General features: G+C 35.0%; 2 protein-coding genes across 4 annotated transcripts; one reads left to right on the plus strand and one right to left on the minus strand.

Annotated features, from left to right (window-relative positions):
- Positions 1-4,477: 4,477 nt before the first annotated feature.
- On the minus strand, positions 4,478-11,390 carry LOC109045647 (SUMO-conjugating enzyme UBC9-B-like). Of its 3 annotated transcripts, none has more exons than XM_042720546.1 (7): positions 11,263-11,390; positions 6,857-6,951; positions 6,311-6,394; positions 5,975-6,047; positions 5,773-5,882; positions 5,425-5,504; positions 4,478-5,333 (listed from the first exon to the last, which is right to left on the minus strand). In XM_042720546.1, exons 2-7 carry the CDS (start codon positions 6,920-6,922, stop codon positions 5,273-5,275), a joined length of 474 nt encoding a protein of 157 aa, XP_042576480.1. In that variant the 5' UTR covers positions 6,923-6,951; positions 11,263-11,390; the 3' UTR covers positions 4,478-5,272. The 3 variants fall into 3 exon arrangements, with proteins under 3 accessions (XP_042576480.1, XP_042576466.1, XP_042576473.1); XM_042720532.1 differs by having other exon boundaries at positions 11,150-11,369; XM_042720539.1 differs by lacking the exon at positions 11,263-11,390 and adding an exon at positions 7,753-7,773.
- Positions 11,391-12,008: 618 nt separating this feature from the next.
- LOC109050563 (interleukin-21 receptor-like) lies at positions 12,009-18,640 on the plus strand. Its single transcript, XM_042720555.1, has 8 exons — positions 12,009-12,182; positions 12,520-12,643; positions 12,870-12,978; positions 13,090-13,286; positions 13,930-14,075; positions 14,195-14,454; positions 15,323-15,416; positions 17,396-18,640. The coding sequence occupies exons 2-8, from the start codon at positions 12,541-12,543 to the stop codon at positions 18,086-18,088; spliced, it is 1,602 nt and encodes a 533-aa protein (XP_042576489.1). The 5' UTR covers positions 12,009-12,182; positions 12,520-12,540; the 3' UTR covers positions 18,089-18,640.
- The last annotated feature ends 1,101 nt before the right edge of the window (positions 18,641-19,741 follow it).

Below are 19,741 nucleotides of genomic sequence, written 5' to 3' on the forward strand. Positions count from 1 at the left end.
GCTTGAATGCTGGAATGGATTGGGATTGTCGCCATCAAACATCTTAATGAAACTGCAGCTTGTCAAGATACAAGCGAATCATATAATTAAACAAGCTACTGTACTGAACAAGCAGTTAGGTATTCTACAAGCTACAAAATATATTTTTGCTAGTACAAAAATAATGGATTTTAAATGAATGATCTCAGTTAGAGAGAGAGTTTTTAGTATGGGAACCAAACTTTGAAAATGTGTCAAGACAACTCAGCTCATCTATACATGATGTTATGCAGATGTTTTTGATATACGAGTTAAATCTATCTCAAAAATACTTATGTATATACTTTTTGTAAATACTTTTTGCCTCTTTTTCATATCTCACACAAATTTTTTCTGACTAAATTTTGTTATGCATGCTTATTGGTGAACCATTGCAGCAGTAGCTACATCACCTTATTCATCTAGAAGTTTGGAAAAGTAAAATGTATTAAACTGATTTAAAAATATTCCATAGTAATATTTATGTTGGTTTAATGTTGTTTTGTTAGGGGAAAAAAGTATATGTAACATTCATAAATTTAACTCTTTTTGAATAGTCATTTATTAAAAGGTTCAAAGGAATTTAAATCCAGTTGATACTGGTCATTCTTAAATGATATTTTCTTACACATTTCATATTATGATATATTGAAGTTTCTTATATTGAAAAAAAAAATACTGTATCAGAGTGTTTTTTCTGTAGTAAACTTTGAAATTTTTAAAAACTTTAAAGGGTTAAATGTAGTAATAACGTTGAAATAGTTCATAAGGTAACATTTAAATATTTGACATTTTTGCAAATTCTCTTATTAATTAGAAGTTATTGATCAGATACAATATGGTTTATGAATATGTTTTATAAGGTGTTGCTCAACCGGGTTCAAACTTATCCCAGAATGCCAATGCTTATGCAGATTTTAAAATGCATCATGGGGTTAAAAACTAGCTTGTTATTGGAAAAGCTGCACTAGTTTGAACAAAGTTAAACTACTTTTCCTAATTTAGTAGCATCGCTACCTTACTCCCTAAAATGAAGCACCTATAAAACACAGAAAAACTTGATTTACAGCTCATTCTGTTACATTTGGTCACAATGCTGAATATTTACATCTAATATGTCCAATTTTATCATTAGATGCATTAGCATTGAAACAGACTTTCCACAACAAATAAAACATGCTAAAAGTCATTTAAAAAACATAATTAAGAGTATGAGCCACTGTTGTTGAGCCATAATCCAATGTACTACCACACACAGGTTTCTTTCTTTTTGAGTGCATGCTAAGTGATCAGGTCAGAATGAAATAGATTTGAACAGGATGCTACGGTGTTGTTTTCCTGTAAACACTGAGTGCTTGTAACATGGAGAATTAGGGCCTGCACTTTATAAATAGACATTTGCTGCAATTGATGGATCCTTTGAAGCTCTAGAGGTTTCCACTTCCACCAGCCCACTTGTGGTGCCGCGTACTGTTTTGTATTCAAATATATCCAAGTTTGAAAGGATCAAATGGAAATATTTCTTTCAAGCTTCCCTAATAGACAGCACTCAAAGCTTTCATGGCTTGAATCGTCATCACACAGGCGTCTCCTCCTTTGTGTAATTGTAAGCATTCATATATTAGGGGGTTATTCAGTGCTGCTAAAGTAATCATATGACAGAGCCCCAAAGAACATTGCATAGCCTAATCTAAAGAAAAACAGCATCAGATAGAAAACTGCTTTCTTACAGAAGACCTCTGAGTTTAAAAAGAAAAATGTACCATTGAAGTACTAATTTGTACCATTAATGTACTAAAATGCACCTTTTATGGGTATAGAAGGTAGAAAGGTGTACCTTTTGAAAGGGTACTTTACCAGTGACAGCTTTTGTAGTTTTTATATTTATTTTTCTGAGAGTGTATTGCAGGGCTACAGGGAAGTTATAGTAATTTAATTCTGGCAGTTACTATAAATTCTCATATACTTTTTCCACTAATTATTTTGGTTGTACAAAACATTTGTTTATTACAAATACAGCAATACCAAATGTTGTGCATGATGTTAACTGAATAAGTCTGTTATTAGTAACTGTATGCAGCTGAAATCACATTTCATGAGTCAGTCATGTAGAAATGGAGTTAATTTGAAAGGCTTCACGAACCACAAAGCTTGACTCTATAAACACTCAGGAAGAAAATACAGAAAAGTTATTTCTTGATATTAAAATGACTCATACATTTCATTGAAATGCACCAATATACAATTCAATTACCATCCTATAAATGACAGCTGCTAGACATTTTATTCTTTATATCCATTATATATATTTCATATTATTTTAATTATAATGTGTAGTAGATCCCTCAGTGGACGACTGCAGATATCTGTTGGTTTTTGATCAGAGGAAAAGGTTCACAATGACCCTTTCATCTGTTTCCATGGGCACATCATTAATACCCTGCTCCAGATAGATCAGACTATTTGAAGTATCTACCACACAGCAAATACAGCTTTACTTTAAAGATGGATACAGACACAGAGCAGGGACTTTTGATTTAAACATGCATGAACATGTACAATTTCCCCATAACATCCGGTGATTACTAAATGGATATTATATGCAGTGATTCGAGATACAGAGGAAATAAGTCATTTAGAAATGAAATTGATGTCAGGAGTAAAAGGTCTCAAAATGGCAATCAGCATTTATGAAACGTGACTGAGAAAAATAATCAACGCCACCTTTCCAGAAATGGGGAGAGGTATGAATTGCATCAATTGTCGAGGATGTGGGTAGAGCACTGTTAATGATTTCATTTGCATTGCAGAACTGTCATTTGCATTGTGTGTTAATCTTATTTAACTCGAAGATGACAATCAACAAGATTACTGTAAGAAATCCCTTAAGACACACAAATGATTCCAAAAGGTTCTGGTGGCATTCCTGCAAAATGCAGACTGCTGCATGTAGTTTCAAAAGCCTATTGTGTCATGAAACTCATAGAGAACATTAATATCCAATTAGATCTAAAGTTTTTTTTTTTTTTTTTTTCTTCACAATAGTGTGTCTGCTTTAGTAACGCTGGGATTTTGGATTCAATTTGAAGTGCAAAAAGCCTAAAACTGTAAAATATCAAAATATGCTTTCAAAAAGCGTCAACCCAGTAATTACCAAGAAGTTACACTCTAGCAATCTCCTCCAGCAATTAGCAGAATAACATCTTAAGTGGGTCTTTCTGTCTCTACAGTACACTGACATGATATCCTCCCTAATAGTTTCTAGCAGCTTCCTACAGCTCAGGCTGTAGAATTCATGCAGAAAATATTCATATTCATAATTGTGCTGACCCCCGAGAGAGGCTGGAGTCTATCAGAACAGCCTTGACAAGCTCACAGTATCTGCAATTCTCATGAAAATAAGAGCAGTATAAACACCCAACCAAGTTAATGTCAGAGTGATTAAAAATTACCTTTGTGAGGAAGAATACATTATTAGCATGGAAATTCTCCTGCTTTAACATCTCATTTCAATGAGGCTTATCAAATTCAGGGCCAGCCATTGTTACACCTTTAAAATATAATAGTGGGTATTTTTCTCATGGGTATATGGCGGTTAGATCCTTCCAAACAGCCCAACAATACACTGAGCGTTCAAGTGGGGTCCTGGTCTGTCCCTAGAGATCTTCTGCTAAATCTGACAGCAATAATAAATTAACACCTTCATATTTAATCTTGGTATAGCAGTGATTCTCCAATTTTTCAGACCAGGTCCCACCATTACACAAGTTCCACCTAATCACATACATTGCCTCTGCCTCATTGCCATTGCCTCACATAAATGTCTGAGTCAAAAGCGGGAAATTACACAAATCTTGTAGTGATGAAAAAAACAAAAAAACAAAATGTAAATATCAATTGACATTCATAGGACTAATACTATTTATAAAACACCTTTATTAATCATTTAATGAAATGATTCATATTTTGATTTTTCTGATGTCTATAAAAGTTATAAATTGATCAAATTAAGAATTATTTTCTGATTCCTGTATACTACTTGACATTTTAGAAAACATTTATTACACATTATTTTAATAATCAAATCACATTTTTAATATTTTCTTAGTTTCTGCCTAAAATGATCAAACTATATTTTCAACGTTTTCTAATTTCTGGCCATTTTCAAATTTAACTTAAAGTATATTATAATAACAATAATAAATCAATATTACCGCTATTAAAAACAAATTTCTGGTGTTGTCAAGCATACCAAACCACAAAATTTTTCTACGTGTTCACCTCCATTCACTATTTACAACAGTAAACCAAACCTCTTGAAAGGATCCATTCCAGTGGCACAGCAATCTTCAAACATAAAAAATAAAAAGTGACCATGATCAAGAACCACGATGAGACTTACCTTTCAAGATGGCTGAAGTCGATCCATTCATGTGAAGAACATGCGGTCATGACTGGCTTAGTATAAACATTTTTATTTACTCTATACACTTACATGAAAACACCATATAAACACAAAGAGACTGATGCAGCGGTTAACTAACCATTTGATTCAGAGGCCTTTTACGTGAAGTCTTTTTTTTGTTTGTTTTTTTTTTTACTTTTTTGCAAAACACAGACAGCCCAGGCAGCACAACGCCATCATACTGAATGGTACATGCTTAGCTTAGTACACTGCCTGCATCAGGAATGGAAATCTCTCTACTGACACTAATCCAAAGTAAAGAAAGTATAAAAGTATCATTTTACAGCAGTTGAAATACTGACATTAATAGCAAGTTTTAAATCATTAAAACCATGAAAGAGACTAAAGAGGCCAGTCTGAAAGAACACAAAGATTAAGCAAAAACGAAAGCAGTTTTAGGCTCATACCTCTGCATCTGTGGAATATAATTTCTTCTGCAGGTGGATGATGTATATTGTGCCTTTTTTGCAAATATGTAGCACTTTTACCAAATAACCCCACCCCTCAAAAAAAAAAAAAAAAAAAATCCACACCTCACAATTTTTGGTGAGATCCTCTGCTGCCCAAATGGCAAGAAAAAAAAAAATAGATATACAAAAGACCAAATTTAAAACCCCCCAGGAAGAGTTTATGACGAGCATCAGTGGATTGACAATGGCACGACACATTCATTTCTTCAAGCCCAGCAGTACATTAGTATGAAGTGGATCTGGTTTGTAAGGGGGTGGGATACAGGGGTGAGGAGACCTGGTCAAAACCCATTTCCAATACAGTGTGAAATCTTGAGGTTTACGGCGAGAACTTTTTGGCTTGTGCTCTGACCCTTTTTTCATACTCCACTCTGTTCTGGCTGTAACAGAAAAGCAAACAAGATTCATAACAGAGGCAATAAGCATTTCAGTCTCCACAGGCAAGACTATATTTGAGCTAGAGGTGCGTACCAGTAAATCGTGTATGCTTCAGCCTGTGCGGGGTCCTGAATGTTTGGTTCATTAAGGAGTTCTTGGATTCCTAGCAAGATCTAAAAATATAAATCAGTTGTGGAGCTTCATGAGATAACACTGCCCTCTTCAGGATTGCACTGAAGATTTGGTTTAAGGAGATTAAGATGCACCACAAATCAATGACATTAAGTTCAAATGGTTTAAAAAAAAAAAAAATTTTTTTAAAAAAAACCCACCACCCACACACATACACGTCACTCATCCTTAATCTTGAACTACACTTTGTTATTGGTTGTTCCATTTAAAGACATTTAACAATGCGTCGATCCACCCTTTACAGCTTACCTGCTTGATTGTAATGGCAGGCCTCCAGTCTTTGTCTTCCTCTAAAATTGACAAGCATACGGTACCAGACGGATATACATTCGGATGGAATAAAGGGGGCTCAAATTTACCTGAATTCACATGATAAAAACCAGGGATAATTAGACAATGTTTGTACTTTGTCATATGCACAATGATTAGATTCACTGAACGTCTGATTTACACTTTGGTGGAGAGGAAGGATAGTCGTCCTTAAACAGCATCCGAAGTTTGAACAAGCCTCCTTCCCACGGTGTCTGAGAAAAGAGGAGAGGGAAAAAAAAAAAAAAAAAAAAAAAAAAAAAAAAAAAACACACACACACACACACACACACAACACACACACACTCTTATCTTCTTGTATATAGACACAAGTGCACACAAGGTCTGAAACATGTTGGCAGATATTGCAAATACAAGTTGTAAATAATAATGGGTATCTGTACTGTAAACCATCACCTTAAAATGTTGTATTGATATAACACAATCATTAAATTAAATGTTCCAAATTGGCACTTACCCCTTTTTTTCCAGGGATGGCACACTCCCAATTCATCAAGTTCATAGTTCCATCAGGGTTTTTTGTTGGTACGGCTACAAAACCCTGAGAGGGAAAAAACACCAAATAGAAAAAAAAGAAAAGAAAAAAAAAAAAAAAAAAAAGATTTTTTTTTTTTTTTTTTAATCCTGTGGGTGGCTGCAAAAGTTTCAAAATGTCATACTCTGGAAACTGTTTTATCTGTGGTCTCTTTTGTGAGAGCAAATACACCCCAACAGTTTCAATAGTGACTTCCCAACAGAATAAATTAAAATAGTGACATAAGTGAAAAGTTTCTCCTCCATAGATAGAAAGTACTCCCCTTCATTGCTTTTCCTCCGAAGGTTAATACCGCAGTTTAATATTATATATAATATTAATAATTCTCTGAAAAGGTTGCTGTTGTTTGGAAACTGATAGATATACACAAACCCTGTTGTACATCAAACACTTAAGTTAAACAAGATCTTGCTTTTGAATTTCTGTATAACAGCTGCACATCTATGATCGGAAACATCTCATACTTACAAAAGGATGGTCTTTCCGCCAAGCCTTCCGTTCTTGTGAGAGACGACTTAATGCTATACCAGACATGACTTGTGGCCCACAAAATGATTGAAAATCTGGAAAATAAGGATGTTTTTATCTTTTAAAAAAAATATGCATGTATCTGTAAAGCTATACACAGCCAGTGTGCCATTTCAAAAACTGTATCAATATTCACCATCAATATTCAACTCAATATTAAGCCTTTATAAGTCATTACACTACAGAATAATGGAGAGAAAAAACACCCCTCCAAATAATATTCATCAGCATTTTCTTCCATTCTGACCTTCAATAAAATAACTACATAAACTAAATAAGACTGAAATATCACTGTTTTCACCCGATTGGTTGAGAGACTGCCATAAAAGGTCAATCTTAATCATATCAGTTTCACACCAGTGAAGAAATGTCACCGCAGTGTCTGAAACGTATAGGAGCTGTTAAGAGTAAAACTGAAGCTCTTAACCGACTAAATCACACAGATAAGGCTCTTCAACAAAGTTACTGGAGTCCCATAGCAAAAATGCATATGTGATTAAGTACAGTATATGTGAACTTTACTTTTTAATTTTATCAGTAGTGATTAATAGGTTGTAATGTGTTCAAGTAACATATCAACTATTTAATAGGTTTACCTATTTAATACATTTCTAAAACCTGGTCCTCTTGGATATCTGAAAGGAGGAAGTGTGCAGCTCTCCCTTCAATGCAGTGACATGAAAAATGTTAAAAAAAAAAAAAAAAAAAAGCCAATCAGAGCTGGGCATGATTCACAATGCTTACACTTAATGACAACCCAACTATCGCAAGAAAACAGTTAAAATGTTAAAGGGATACTCCATCCCAAAATGAAAATTGTCTCATTAATCACTTACCTCCATGTCCTTCCAAACCCGTAAAAGCTTTGTTAATCTTCGGAGCCCAATTTAAGATATTTTGGATGAAAACCAGTAGGCTTGTGACTGTCCCATAGACTGCCAAGTAAATAACAGTGTCAAGGTCCAGGAAAGTATGAAAAGCATCGTCAGAATAGTCCATCTGCCATCAGTGATTCAACTGTAATGTTATGAAGCGACGAGAATACTTTATACATGGAAAAAAATAAAAAATAAATAATGACTTTATTCAACAATTCCTGCCTGCATACAGCTCAGAATTGCCAAAATGGCGCTACGCTGATTTGGAGAGACACAGAGAAGAGGAATTGTTGAATAAAGTGTCATTATTTTTGTTTTCTTTGTGTACAAAAAGTATTGTCTCTTTATAATGTTACAGTTGAATCAGTGACAGGGCTCTGAACCAGTTCAAAGAACGAAAACCGGAAACGAACGAAGTTTTGACAGGAACAGAACCAGAAACGAAATCAAATTTTATAGTTCCGAAGAGAATCGAAAATTTGAAATGGCCATTAATCGGTTAATAACGTTATTTTATCGTTCCATTTAATATTTGAAATTAGCTGTCAACCAATCACGAATTCCAGTTGTACGTCCTATGCAAATGTGACGCTGAAGCCAAGCAAGTGAAATGTCCTCTCAGCTGTGAACTCATCATAGGTAAGACGCAATGGCAATGCACCGCCAGAGTTTATCTGAGGATAGTGTTAGACGAATTCAACAGATCACACGCACCTGCAGCGTTTCTGTGAATGGAGAAAACACAAACTATAGGCTTACATAAAAAGTAATATAGGCATATACACTAAATATTTCACTTAAATCATTGACAGATTAACGAAACAAAATAAGTGTAAAATTATGGTTCACAGTGACACATTCCAAAGTTTTTGGAAAGGAAAACGAAACAGCAGAGAGTAGTTTTCTTTATTTTGCAAAAGCTTTACGGTTTTAATTATTTTGCAAAAGCTTGTCAGCTTTGAATAATGTCTTGCTTCTGTTTCACCAACCAGCCTTGGTATGACCATTGTGCCGATGCCTTAAACGCGCACACAACATAATTTTGCTATATTGAAGCCTGTTCATTATCAAAATAAAATACAGTTAAAGAGACAAATAAAAAGTTACACTGCTCCATTGTACAAAATATTGTGTTCAGCGTGACCGCGCCTCACTGTGCTGATATAGCCGATGTGAAGGATGATGTTTTATGTCGATGAAAGTACAAACACTATATAATAAATAATATTTTAGCATCCAGATACGCCGGGAACATGGAAACATTTGGATTCATGCCGAATGAGAGAGGTAGGCATCAGCTTCACCATAAATTAATTTGTTTTTGGATTGACGTTTTTATAGCCTAAACTTTAGAGGATTTGTTTCAGAGAGAAACTAATAACTGTTTTTATAATGTTTGTTAACATTTTGCTTTAGCCTACAGGCATTTTAGCCTTCATTATTTCAGAAAGTAATAGGGTTAATAAAATGCGACGTGAGCCGTGACTTTTTTCACTCTCAAAACGCAATCTTATACAAGTGTTTTTTTTTTTAACAATGCAGCAAACTTTTTTAAATATATTAAAAATACTTTGATGTCTTTAAAGTGTTTATTTATTTATTTTTTGTTTGTTTAGTAGCCTACATTTGTCCAAAATCTAGAAAAGATGATGCTTATTGGCTGTGACTAAGCGCAGCGGGTTATTGATAATATCAGAGGAATGCAGGAACAGATAGGCTACGTTAAAATATCGATTCTGCTCGGAGTGAACCAACTGAATTTTTTTTTTCCGTTTTCAAGCCCTGATCACGGAAGGCAGATGGACTATTCTGATGATGCTTTTCATATTTTCCTGGACCTTGACACTGTTATACTACTCAGCATACTATACAACATCAACAATACCACCATTCATCAAACAAAAAACTTCAAAAATTTTCCTAAGAAGAAAAAAGAATCTACTACGGGTTTGGAACGACATGGGGGTAAGTGATTAATGACAACATTTTCATTTTGGGGTGGAGTAACCCTTTAAGTGGGAAAGGATGAGAAATCCATGTGCACTATGCAATAATCCAATGTTCTCAAACTATATTGTACATTAACATCTGAATATTACTATAATATCTGAATATTATTGTTTAATCTGAACCAACTATGTGACATTTTTAGATACTTTCACTTCAGGGGCTATTAATGTTATTAAAAATCACAAAGAAATAGAAATAGCATCATTTTTCATCTGCAATGTGACATACAGTAAAATAGATTATCTAAAAAGTAGAATGTAGGACGGGACTTGGTTGTTGATTGGATATTGAGAAGTGGGCATTGCACTCAAAATGAATGCAAGCTTCAGGTGGATTATTTGAAAGGCACAGGGTTTAAGCAGACTAAATGATCAGAGAAATCTGTCATTTCACCAGAAGACTGAGTTACAACATTTTAATGAACACTGCCCAAAACATATGCACAGTTTGCACAGCATATGCATAGCACAGGTCACAATAACCCCTACCTCCTAAACAAAACTTTATGTTTTTTTTTTTGCCAGAACATTATCCATTAACCAACTCATTTTACTGACAATCCATTAACCCTAAAACACAATGCAATTTAAAAAAAATAAATAAATAAAAAAAAAAGAAAAAAAGAAAAAAAGCCTATAATATGAATTCCGTACATTGTTCCCTATTTTTACAGTGTGCAAATATGCATTTAGAAAACAAATGACGTGAAGTGCATTTTATGCAGACTCCAAGGCGATTTTTGCGGAAAATTGATGTACAGTAAAAATCTGTAAATGGAGAAGTGAAAACGCTAAAAATACGAACGGTTCTCATAACCAAGGAATTCGAAAATTACCATTTATTCCGACACTTTGAGGGACAGTTAACTTTAATAAGAGGAAGTGATACAGGTTCATTAAATCGCGGGAAACAATTTGCGGACATTAAAAATCTATACTAAAAAATAAACTGTAAAAATTTCAATCAAAGCAGCTTACTATACTGAATATGTTCTCCTATGTTTGATTACAGAGCGAATAACGCAACGCGACCTGTCAAATGCGCATTTTTCAGCGCTGTGCCGCACACCAGCATCCCTCACTGCGCACTTTAGCCGCTCAATGCGCCAAATCGCTGTTTTTTTGCTAGTATCTGCCCAAATAAATACTATATGGACGGAATCGTTTACTCTACATGCATGTAATTACTGGATTATAATGCATGCGCGCCGTAGTTTGTCGCTTCGCGTGTGTAGGTAAACTGTTAGCCTAGCATAGCTGACTAGCTAACAAGAGCCGCAAACAAAAACACCGCAAACTACAGTAAATGCTCACAAATTAACTCTTTTTTTTTGTGTCATACGTACCTTTTCAGTGAAGACGAGGACTGTACTTTAGACCAAGCACCGTTTAATTGTGAATTCAAGTCAAACTCAAAGCCAAAAATCTCTCCTGTAAAAAAGAAAACACAGACATTTACCCGAGATAATTAGGACCCCTGAGCACACACGCCAGGTGCCTGTGTGAAACTTCCTGCAATGTCCGTATGTCCTGAGCCAAACTGAATGGATTGTTTTCTTTCATTTTAAGTTGATTAGCTGCAAGCTTTTATCTATAAACACAAGCTGATGAAAATCACCTGAACGTCCAATTTAAAGCAAACAATGAACACTTAATTGATAATAGATTCATAAAACAATTAACTGATTAAAGCATAATAATTAATACTATGTGATTAGTGCAATAACAATACATTTCAACTTCTGCATTGCTTGTTTTTACAAACCGAGTTAGAGAAACCCACTGAATTAAGAGCAAAAAAATTTAGTCAGGCATTTCTTAGACACCTATAGGATCTCTTAGCTCTTCAGTGCACATGTATTCGTGTTGTATATGATTGAGTTGAATAAATATAAGAGTCTAATATTCAAAACACAATCTAATCTTTGAGAATGTTTTGTTTAATTCAGCATTGTATATTACAGCACTGACACCACAATATAAAATGTCACACATGATCTTTTTTCTTCTCTCATTTATATTTATTAATTTATTTTTAGATTTATCTGTTATCATCTGTCCTGACCACCCCACAAATCAGAATTTGATGACATTGCACTTTGAGGCCCTTGAGGGCAGCACCTTCATAACAGGAAATATCCTTAATTGGCCTCGCAGAGGGCGGAGCATCTGCAAATAGGCTTTTGTTTTAACCATAACCACATCCTTCATGTCATATTTTCGTCGCAAGCACTCTGACTGTGCATGTAGATCAGTAGATTGGCATATAAATGGCAAGACGTAAGCAATGTACAACTGGTGTTTGATGGAGAACAGAATTTTAAATTTTCATTCAAACTGAATGTTTTTGTAAACCGGTTCAATGGGAATATTATCAAGGTAAGTTTTAAATTGCATCTGCTTCTTTTTTAGGCGCTTTCACTCACTTTCTGAACTCAGCAATCTCTTGTTCTTGTTTAATTAAAATATGTTGATTATAGACTAAACTAGCCTATATATGAAAAAATCTTTAATAAATGACTGATGTGTGTGAGCTTTATATATTTATTAATGTGTAATTATATGCATGTGTGAGTTTGTTTATTTTTATTACATTTATTGTTGTTTTTTTGGAAATTGAAAATAAATTACATTTATAATTTGAATTGCAACTAAATTAATTTATTACACATTAATACATAACAGCAGTACAAAAACATATTTACTTTCATTGCAGTTTGCATGTGGGCTCTGTACAATGCATCTGAGCAGGGCTGACCACAGATTCTTACCTTGTTCCTCCATGATGGCTTTATGGCAAGCCATAGCCTTGCTTGTAATTTGTGGACTTATTGAGTGCAGTAAGTGTACATTTATTGCAATATATCCGTTCCTCTACATCATACATCTTGTTAAACAAGTGTAGATGTAGCGTTTAAAACCAACACCCTCAAAAGGATAAAAAGTAAAAGCAGAAAAAGTGATTTAGCTGGTGTCATTTGACCTATTCATGTGTTGCTTTGAGAAGAAATGCTACCGCTTCTGTATCTCGATTGACCACACTTCCTTTCACATCACTGTTTGCAGATGATGGCGTGTGCAGAGTGACCTGTACCACAGACTTCATCTCCATGCTGAACTGCTCTAATTCGGACTCGGCAGGAGCAGCTTCGTGTCATGTTGTGGCTGATTGCAGGTTCAGATCTAGCACATCATGTTCTTACTTTGAGTCCTGAAGACATTGTCTAGCCTGCTCATTGTTTTTGACCAACATGTTGTTTAATTAGCACATTTTCATGTTTTCCAGGGATGAATATTTTGCTGTGAATGGGAGCTGCACTATCAAATCACCACAATCCTGGTGCACAATGGAGCCAGACGATCTGGATTTTATTATGGCCTTTGATACTAACTGCTCTATCATAGTAACACAAATGACCAAACAAGGCAATATGGAGATCCCAACAAAGAGTCACTCTGAAACAATAGTTTTATACAAATCTGGTACGTCCCGATATTTACTTGATCAATCTGATCAAAGTTAAAAATCCCACCTCATTTTTAACATAAGTGCGTGGGGGGACATTTTTCAAACGTCTGGTGTCATTCGCTTCAGGTTGTTTTAGCGGCAGAAAAACACTATTATGATGATTTATATTGCAGACTGCTGTTTCGTATCAAACACATTGCAGGTAGTTTTACCGTTAACTGCACTTTGTTATTCTTATTGTGGCTGAAGAACAGGAAGTCTTGTTTGTTTACATAAAATTGCTCACTTCTGCTTTGCGAAATAAGGTGGATACAGTGAGATCCAAATGTCTAAGAGCACTAATGCTTGGATTTTGTAATTTAATATGATGATGTTCACAATCTCATAGTATTCCGTTTATCCTCTTTTGCTCAAGCTACATGAAGTTTGCGTCAAACCTGATGACCATGTTCTCCAATATGATTTGATCCAAAGAGCATCTTGAGCTTGAATGGATAAAGAACATAATCCTAAATCCTAAAACATTCTGGTTGAAATAAGAACTTAGTCTCATAGTTTTTAATGCAAATCCAGGCTTTTTGGGCCCCTCTGTAATGTAAACATGTCTTGTTTACTTGTGTACTGTGCACTAACATTGGTTTTCTTTTCATTTCATAGTTAAGCCAATACAACCTTTCAACTTAAATATTAAAAAAACTGATGGTGATTTCAACCTCACTTGGGATGTGGGTTATACGGGAAACACTCTGTGTACAAAATTATACTACAGAGTACGATTACGATCTAAAAGTGACCCGGATAAGGTAAAAGCTCAATTTTCTCTCTCGCTCTCTCTCTCTCTCTCTATATATATATATATATAGGGAAGGAAAATTACACATATTTTGCACATTTTTCTGAATACCATTCCATGCTTCCACAGATGGCGCAAATTTACACGCTGCAGCAGAACCAACAATCTATGGTTATCATCGGTAAAAATCTCCTGCCAGGAAGGCAGTATGTGGCAGATGTTCAGGTTGCTGTGCATCCTTCATGGTTCACATCCATGTGGAGTGAATGGAGCAACAGTGTTGAATGGACATCTGATTCTGAACATCTAGAGTCAGAACAGTACTATTTCCTGCTGTTGGCACTTCCTGTTTTGGTGGTGGTGCTGCTACTTGTGTCCAGTGCGAAATTGTGAGTACCAATCTTACTTGTCTGATATTTCACTTTGTTTCACTTCAGCGGTAGTCTAAAAAATAAACCCCATTCTCAGTACAAACTGTTTACTTGATGGACAAAATTGAAATCAAGAAGTTTGGCTCCTTTATAAAGGCCATGAGGCACATTTAGGGAATTGTACAAATTGTACAGAAGTCGCTTTGCTGAATATGGAGAAGTGAAGCAAACTCAAATCTCTCTCATCATGACTGTTAGTCCGTTTATGAGTCACATGAGACACTTTATTATCTGTAAGTCATAAGCCATTGAAGCCTGTATTAACCTTTCAAACTATCAAGATCAGTTCACCAGTTCCTAAAAATCAGAAAGATAATGTACTGAGAAGTTTGGCTGATATCCAGCAAAGTGGCGGGCTTAATAAAAGACTATAGACGATTATGATCTTAAATTTCGATAGTGCCTCCTCTAAATGAGTTTTCCGGTAATCGATATGACAGCACTTACCGTATATGAATAGTCCTTTCTAACCTCCCACGTTCACGAAACCACAACAGCAGTAGATATGTTTTTGCAGACAGTCTATTTTCATGTTGGTCAAAAACTTGAGGAAGTCAGACCTACAAGCTCTGCAAACTGCTGTTTTTCATTTCTTTTTCAGCACATAATCAGCATATGTTTATAGCCAAATTTGGATTTGCCTTATTTTTGAAGTGTACATAATTAATCTTGTAATTTTTATGTTTTAATGATGTGTGAAGCAGTCTCTTTTGTAGAAAGCACTATAAAAATAAAGCTGACTTGACTTGATATGTCCTACAATAACAGCCTGTTTTAAATGAATCCACCAAACTACACTTCAGTACACTTTGTTTTGCATCTATAGAGGGGGCTTCAAAAAGCTGTCCTTATGGCAACGCATCCCAAGCCCTCATGAGTACTTCACACCACTCTACCATACATATCAAGGAGACTTTAAGGTATGTTCTCTTTTGTCTTTCAGCTAGCTGTGTGTATAAATCTCTGGTGCATAAGCAGTAGTTTCGGTGTGCGTATGTGAGCACATAAACATGTCTTGTTAGGGGACTTTCATATGTGCGACATGCCTAACCTCACTTGCAAGCGGGGAATGCGACATTTTTTCAAATGAGTCAGTCTGTATGGGGCTTCAAAAGAACAGGAGGGCTTGCTTAACATTTGGTTGTGATTGCATAAAACGTAAAAACTGAAAGTAGCAGTTTTCCCCTCCAATGGAAAGTACTATGAGTTCAAACCCAAACTCTGGCAAGGTGGGTAGTTATAAATAGTTGTTTTTAACTAAAGGGGAATTTAGTAAATATTCCACTGGTAATGTAAGCTGAAAATACTACCCTTTATCTCAGGCTTGGCACAACAAAAATAAAAAGGTGTTTGAGAGCTACTTCTTAGTTATTTGTGTGCATCAGAGAACTTTAGTAGACTAACTCTGACAAGATATTAATAATAACGGCATTTCTGAGCTTGAGGATGTCTGTAAAACCTAAGCTTGATGAATTGTGGAAATGTGGCAGTGTTTTGAACTTGCAAGACTTGTGGCACCAGCTTTGTTTCATGTAGCAGTTACTGAGGAAATGTGGCAGTGTATGATTTTTTATTTTTTTTTAATACCTGTAAATAAACACATATTCCAGTAGGGGCCAGTAACACGCTGCATTAACAACAGCGAGAGCTGTGTGACATCCACTGGAACGTTAAAACCATTAAGCATAAAGCGTCATCTCAAACAACTTTTTAAATAATTCCAAAAGGACATACTTAAAAGAGTATAATTTCCCATACAGTGTCAAAACAGTAAGAGGTGTAAGTGGGATAAGTGTTTTGATCTGGTGTAAATTGTTCCGTGACACCCTCTGTATTTTTCCAACCCCTCTTATTCTAAAATAGATCTCTCAGAATATGTTACAAAATTAATGATCGAAATAGCTGAACATTGAGTGTAGTTGTGCTACTTATTGTTTATAAAATTAGTTTTCATTCTGTGTGCACCAAACACCTGACAAATGTTGTTTTCTGGTTCATTGTGACTTCAAGTGTCAAAAAAACATTTACTAGCCATTCATACAGATGAAAAAGCATTCAATGAATGATTTTTCCCCCTCTCTCTCTCTTTTAATTATCACATTTTCCTTTTTTTTTTTCTTTTTTTTTTAAGTCAGGAAATGATGGTTACGAAGGTTCCGGATGTTATTTCTGCAAGTAGGCTTTGTTTGTGATGAAGTGGGTTAATATTAATCAGTGTTTTGACAAGTTCATTTACTTTGAATTCCATTCAGCTAAAGATATATAGTTTAAATGTATAGGCTAAAGGTTTGTTTCCCCTTTCTTTTTTAAAATAAATTAATATTTTTCAGCAAGGATGCATTAAATTGATCAAAAGTGATATAAATGACATTTATATTTTATTTTATAGAAGATTTCTGTGTCAAATAAATGTTGTTTTGAACCTTTTATTCATCAAAGCAGCACAACTCTTTTCAGTATCAATGATAATAAAAGTTTCTCAAGCAGCAAATTATCATATTATAACTATTTCTGAAGGATCATGTGACACTGAAGAGTGTAGTTATGATACTGGAAATTCAGCTTTGAAATCGCAGGAATAAATTACAATTTATTATATATTACAAAAACAGTTCTTGAAAATTGTAGTAATATTTCACAATGTTACAGTTTTTACTGTATTTTTGATTAAATAAGTCCAGCCTTGGTGAGCATGAGAGACTTCTTTAAAAAATATTAAAAAGTCTTGTTGATCCCAAACTTTTGAATGATAGTGTATATGTTTCACATCACCAATACACTTACACCTCTTCTAGACGAACATGTTTTTAAGAATTGAAATTTGTTTATGTTTGAGGAGGCATAAAGAAATAAATTTTCATGACAAAATGAAAAAAGATCTACTTGTGTTTTATTTCAGAAATGGGTCGGACCAGTCCTGACCTTCAACAGCTTTGATGTCCTTGAGAAGAGCACCACTTTGCAGGTGCTTTGTGAGAAGCAGCTGAATGAAAGCTCAGAGGAACCTGCTAACAGCAGGACGGGTGAGCGGGACTTTGGTCCGGCGGGTCAAAACTCATCTAAACTCTACTTCCTTGGAAGCAACAGTCAGAGCAACTCACACTCTGGCGGCCACATATCGATGGACACTGTTACAGTGTCTGGTCAGGAGGGCGTCGTGGCCGACTGGTCCAGTGACAGACACAGACGGAGCCTAGAGGACTTCCTCAACGAGAAAGACGCCAATCAGAGAGCGGCTGAGATCGATGCCAGACAGCCTCTTATACTTGACGGCAGGAGGAGTTTACAGGGTTCAGACTGTGATGACTGGCATCTACAGGAGCACGACTTGGAGAACATTGAGCAGGTCTCGCTGGACTCCTACGGTTCTAATGAGCAGTCCGATGATGGTTACCCACAAATGGGATTGGATTTGGACACCATAGACAGTGGTTTTCTGGAGTCAGACTGTTCCAGCCCCTCAGCGTTTGATGGGAATGAACAAATAGACACTTCATCACTGGATGGCGTGGGACGCTCCCATTCAAATTATGTCAAACAGTGGGTGGCTTTTACATCGGTACAAGTTGATGCCCACAGCACTGGAAAGTAGCTGTTCATGGGAGCTTCGATTGCTCCATCAAACTAAATCAGTCACAACTGAATAACGAACAATGGAAAGTGGAAGCATCTACAAAATGTATGAATACATCACTGGTTGGACCTAACTTACTGTTTTTTTGTTACACTGAACTGTATTTGTGGCATAATGACATAAATAGACTCATTAGACATCAGCTGTGCGATCGTTCACAGGACATTGGTCTACTGTACATTAAGACTGCAGGACAGTATGTATGGCTGCATCTCAGTTTGCAAACTATCATTCCTTTAGGCCTATAGACTTTGGTCAGGGTAGCGCCATATTTAATATATGACAGGATTGAAAATGAGGCTGTGAGAGACTGAAGTACAGTGCGTTCAAAGGATTGTACTGTTGTTTAACGATATACCAATTGTTCAGCCGACGAAACATCTTAACGTAAAACTTATAGCTGACAAACTCTATAAAACCATTTTAAAATTTGTGAGTACTGCTGTCAAACGATTAATTGCGATTAATCGCATCCAAAACAAAAGTTTTTTTGTTTACATATTATATGTGTGTGTACTGTGTATTTATTATGTATATGTAAATACACACATGCTTGTATATATTTAAGAAATATATGTTTTGCTTATATATAAAATATTAGTTTATATATAATATAAATTATATTTGAATATATATATATATATATATATATATATATTTTCATGTAATTTTTTTTATGTCTATCCCTCACACCTGGTTTTCATTTGTCTTAAATTCAATATGGCGTTTAACCTGATTAAGTTCTGTAGCCAGAGGTTGTGTTACTAATAATAATGATGTGTCACTCTAATGGACTGGGTTGTACTTTTTCTGTCATGCTCTATTTCAGTAAAATATTGTAACACTCAATATTTTTAATGTGACTTTGTCACAAGAACTTCGAAATCCCATGAATTATTCTTTTCAAATCCTACTTTTCCCGGTCAGTTTTGCATTTTTCTCCCTTTTCCTTCACTTCTAATCACTATAACTATGGAAGGCCAATTTCGACTACTGTGTATTACAACTGTGAGATTAGAGGTCACAAGAAATTAAGTCACAATTACAAGAAATAAAATTGTAAAAACCAATACATAAAAAGGTAATTGTGACTATTTATAGCTCAAAGTCACAACAAATTAAGTCACAGTTGTTTTTTTAATTATTTATTTTTTTTACTCAGAGGCAGGATTCCATAATTAGTGTCCCTTAAAGGGATAGTTCACCCAAAAATGAAAATTTTATGTTTATCTGATTACCCCCAAGGCATCCAAGATGTAGGTGACTTGATTTCTTCAGTAGAAACACAAAAAAGTTTTTTAACTCAAACCGTTGCAGTCTATCACTCTTATAATGGAATTGGATGGGAATCACGGCTAAAATACAATAAATACGATAAAATACAATAAAACAAAACAAAAAAAAACATACACAAACAAAACCAAATTAAACCCTGCAGCTTGTGACGATACATTGATGTGTAAAGACACAAAACGATCGGTCTGTGCAAGAAACTGAACAGTATTTATATAGTTTGTTTTTTTTACCTCAGACTTATAAGTGCATTACTACCACCTATCTCTCAAGTGGACCATTGGCACTATATCTACAATCTCAATTAGGAGTGTCAAT

Source organism: Cyprinus carpio, chromosome A3 (genome assembly GCF_018340385.1).
Source record: "Cyprinus carpio isolate SPL01 chromosome A3, ASM1834038v1, whole genome shotgun sequence".
Classification (NCBI taxonomy): domain Eukaryota; kingdom Metazoa; phylum Chordata; class Actinopteri; order Cypriniformes; family Cyprinidae; genus Cyprinus; species Cyprinus carpio.

Coding starts and splice junctions, on each gene's coding strand:
- LOC109050563 (XM_042720555.1), top strand. CDS start 12,541: ATGCATCTGAGCAGGGCTGACCACAGATTCTTACCTTGTTCCTCCATG. Junction 13,287..13,929: donor AATAGTTTTATACAAATCTG/GTACGTCCCGAT, acceptor TTCATTTCATAG/TTAAGCCAATACAACCTTTC. Junction 14,076..14,194: donor CTAAAAGTGACCCGGATAAG/GTAAAAGCTCAA, acceptor ATGCTTCCACAG/ATGGCGCAAATTTACACGCT.
- LOC109045647 (XM_042720546.1), bottom strand. CDS start 6,922: ATGTCTGGTATAGCATTAAGTCGTCTCTCACAAGAACGGAAGGCTTGG. Junction 6,048..6,310: donor CCATCCCTGGAAAAAAAGGG/GTAAGTGCCAAT, acceptor CTCTTTTCTCAG/ACACCGTGGGAAGGAGGCTT. Junction 5,505..5,772: donor CTGCCATTACAATCAAGCAG/GTAAGCTGTAAA, acceptor TTATATTTTTAG/ATCTTGCTAGGAATCCAAGA.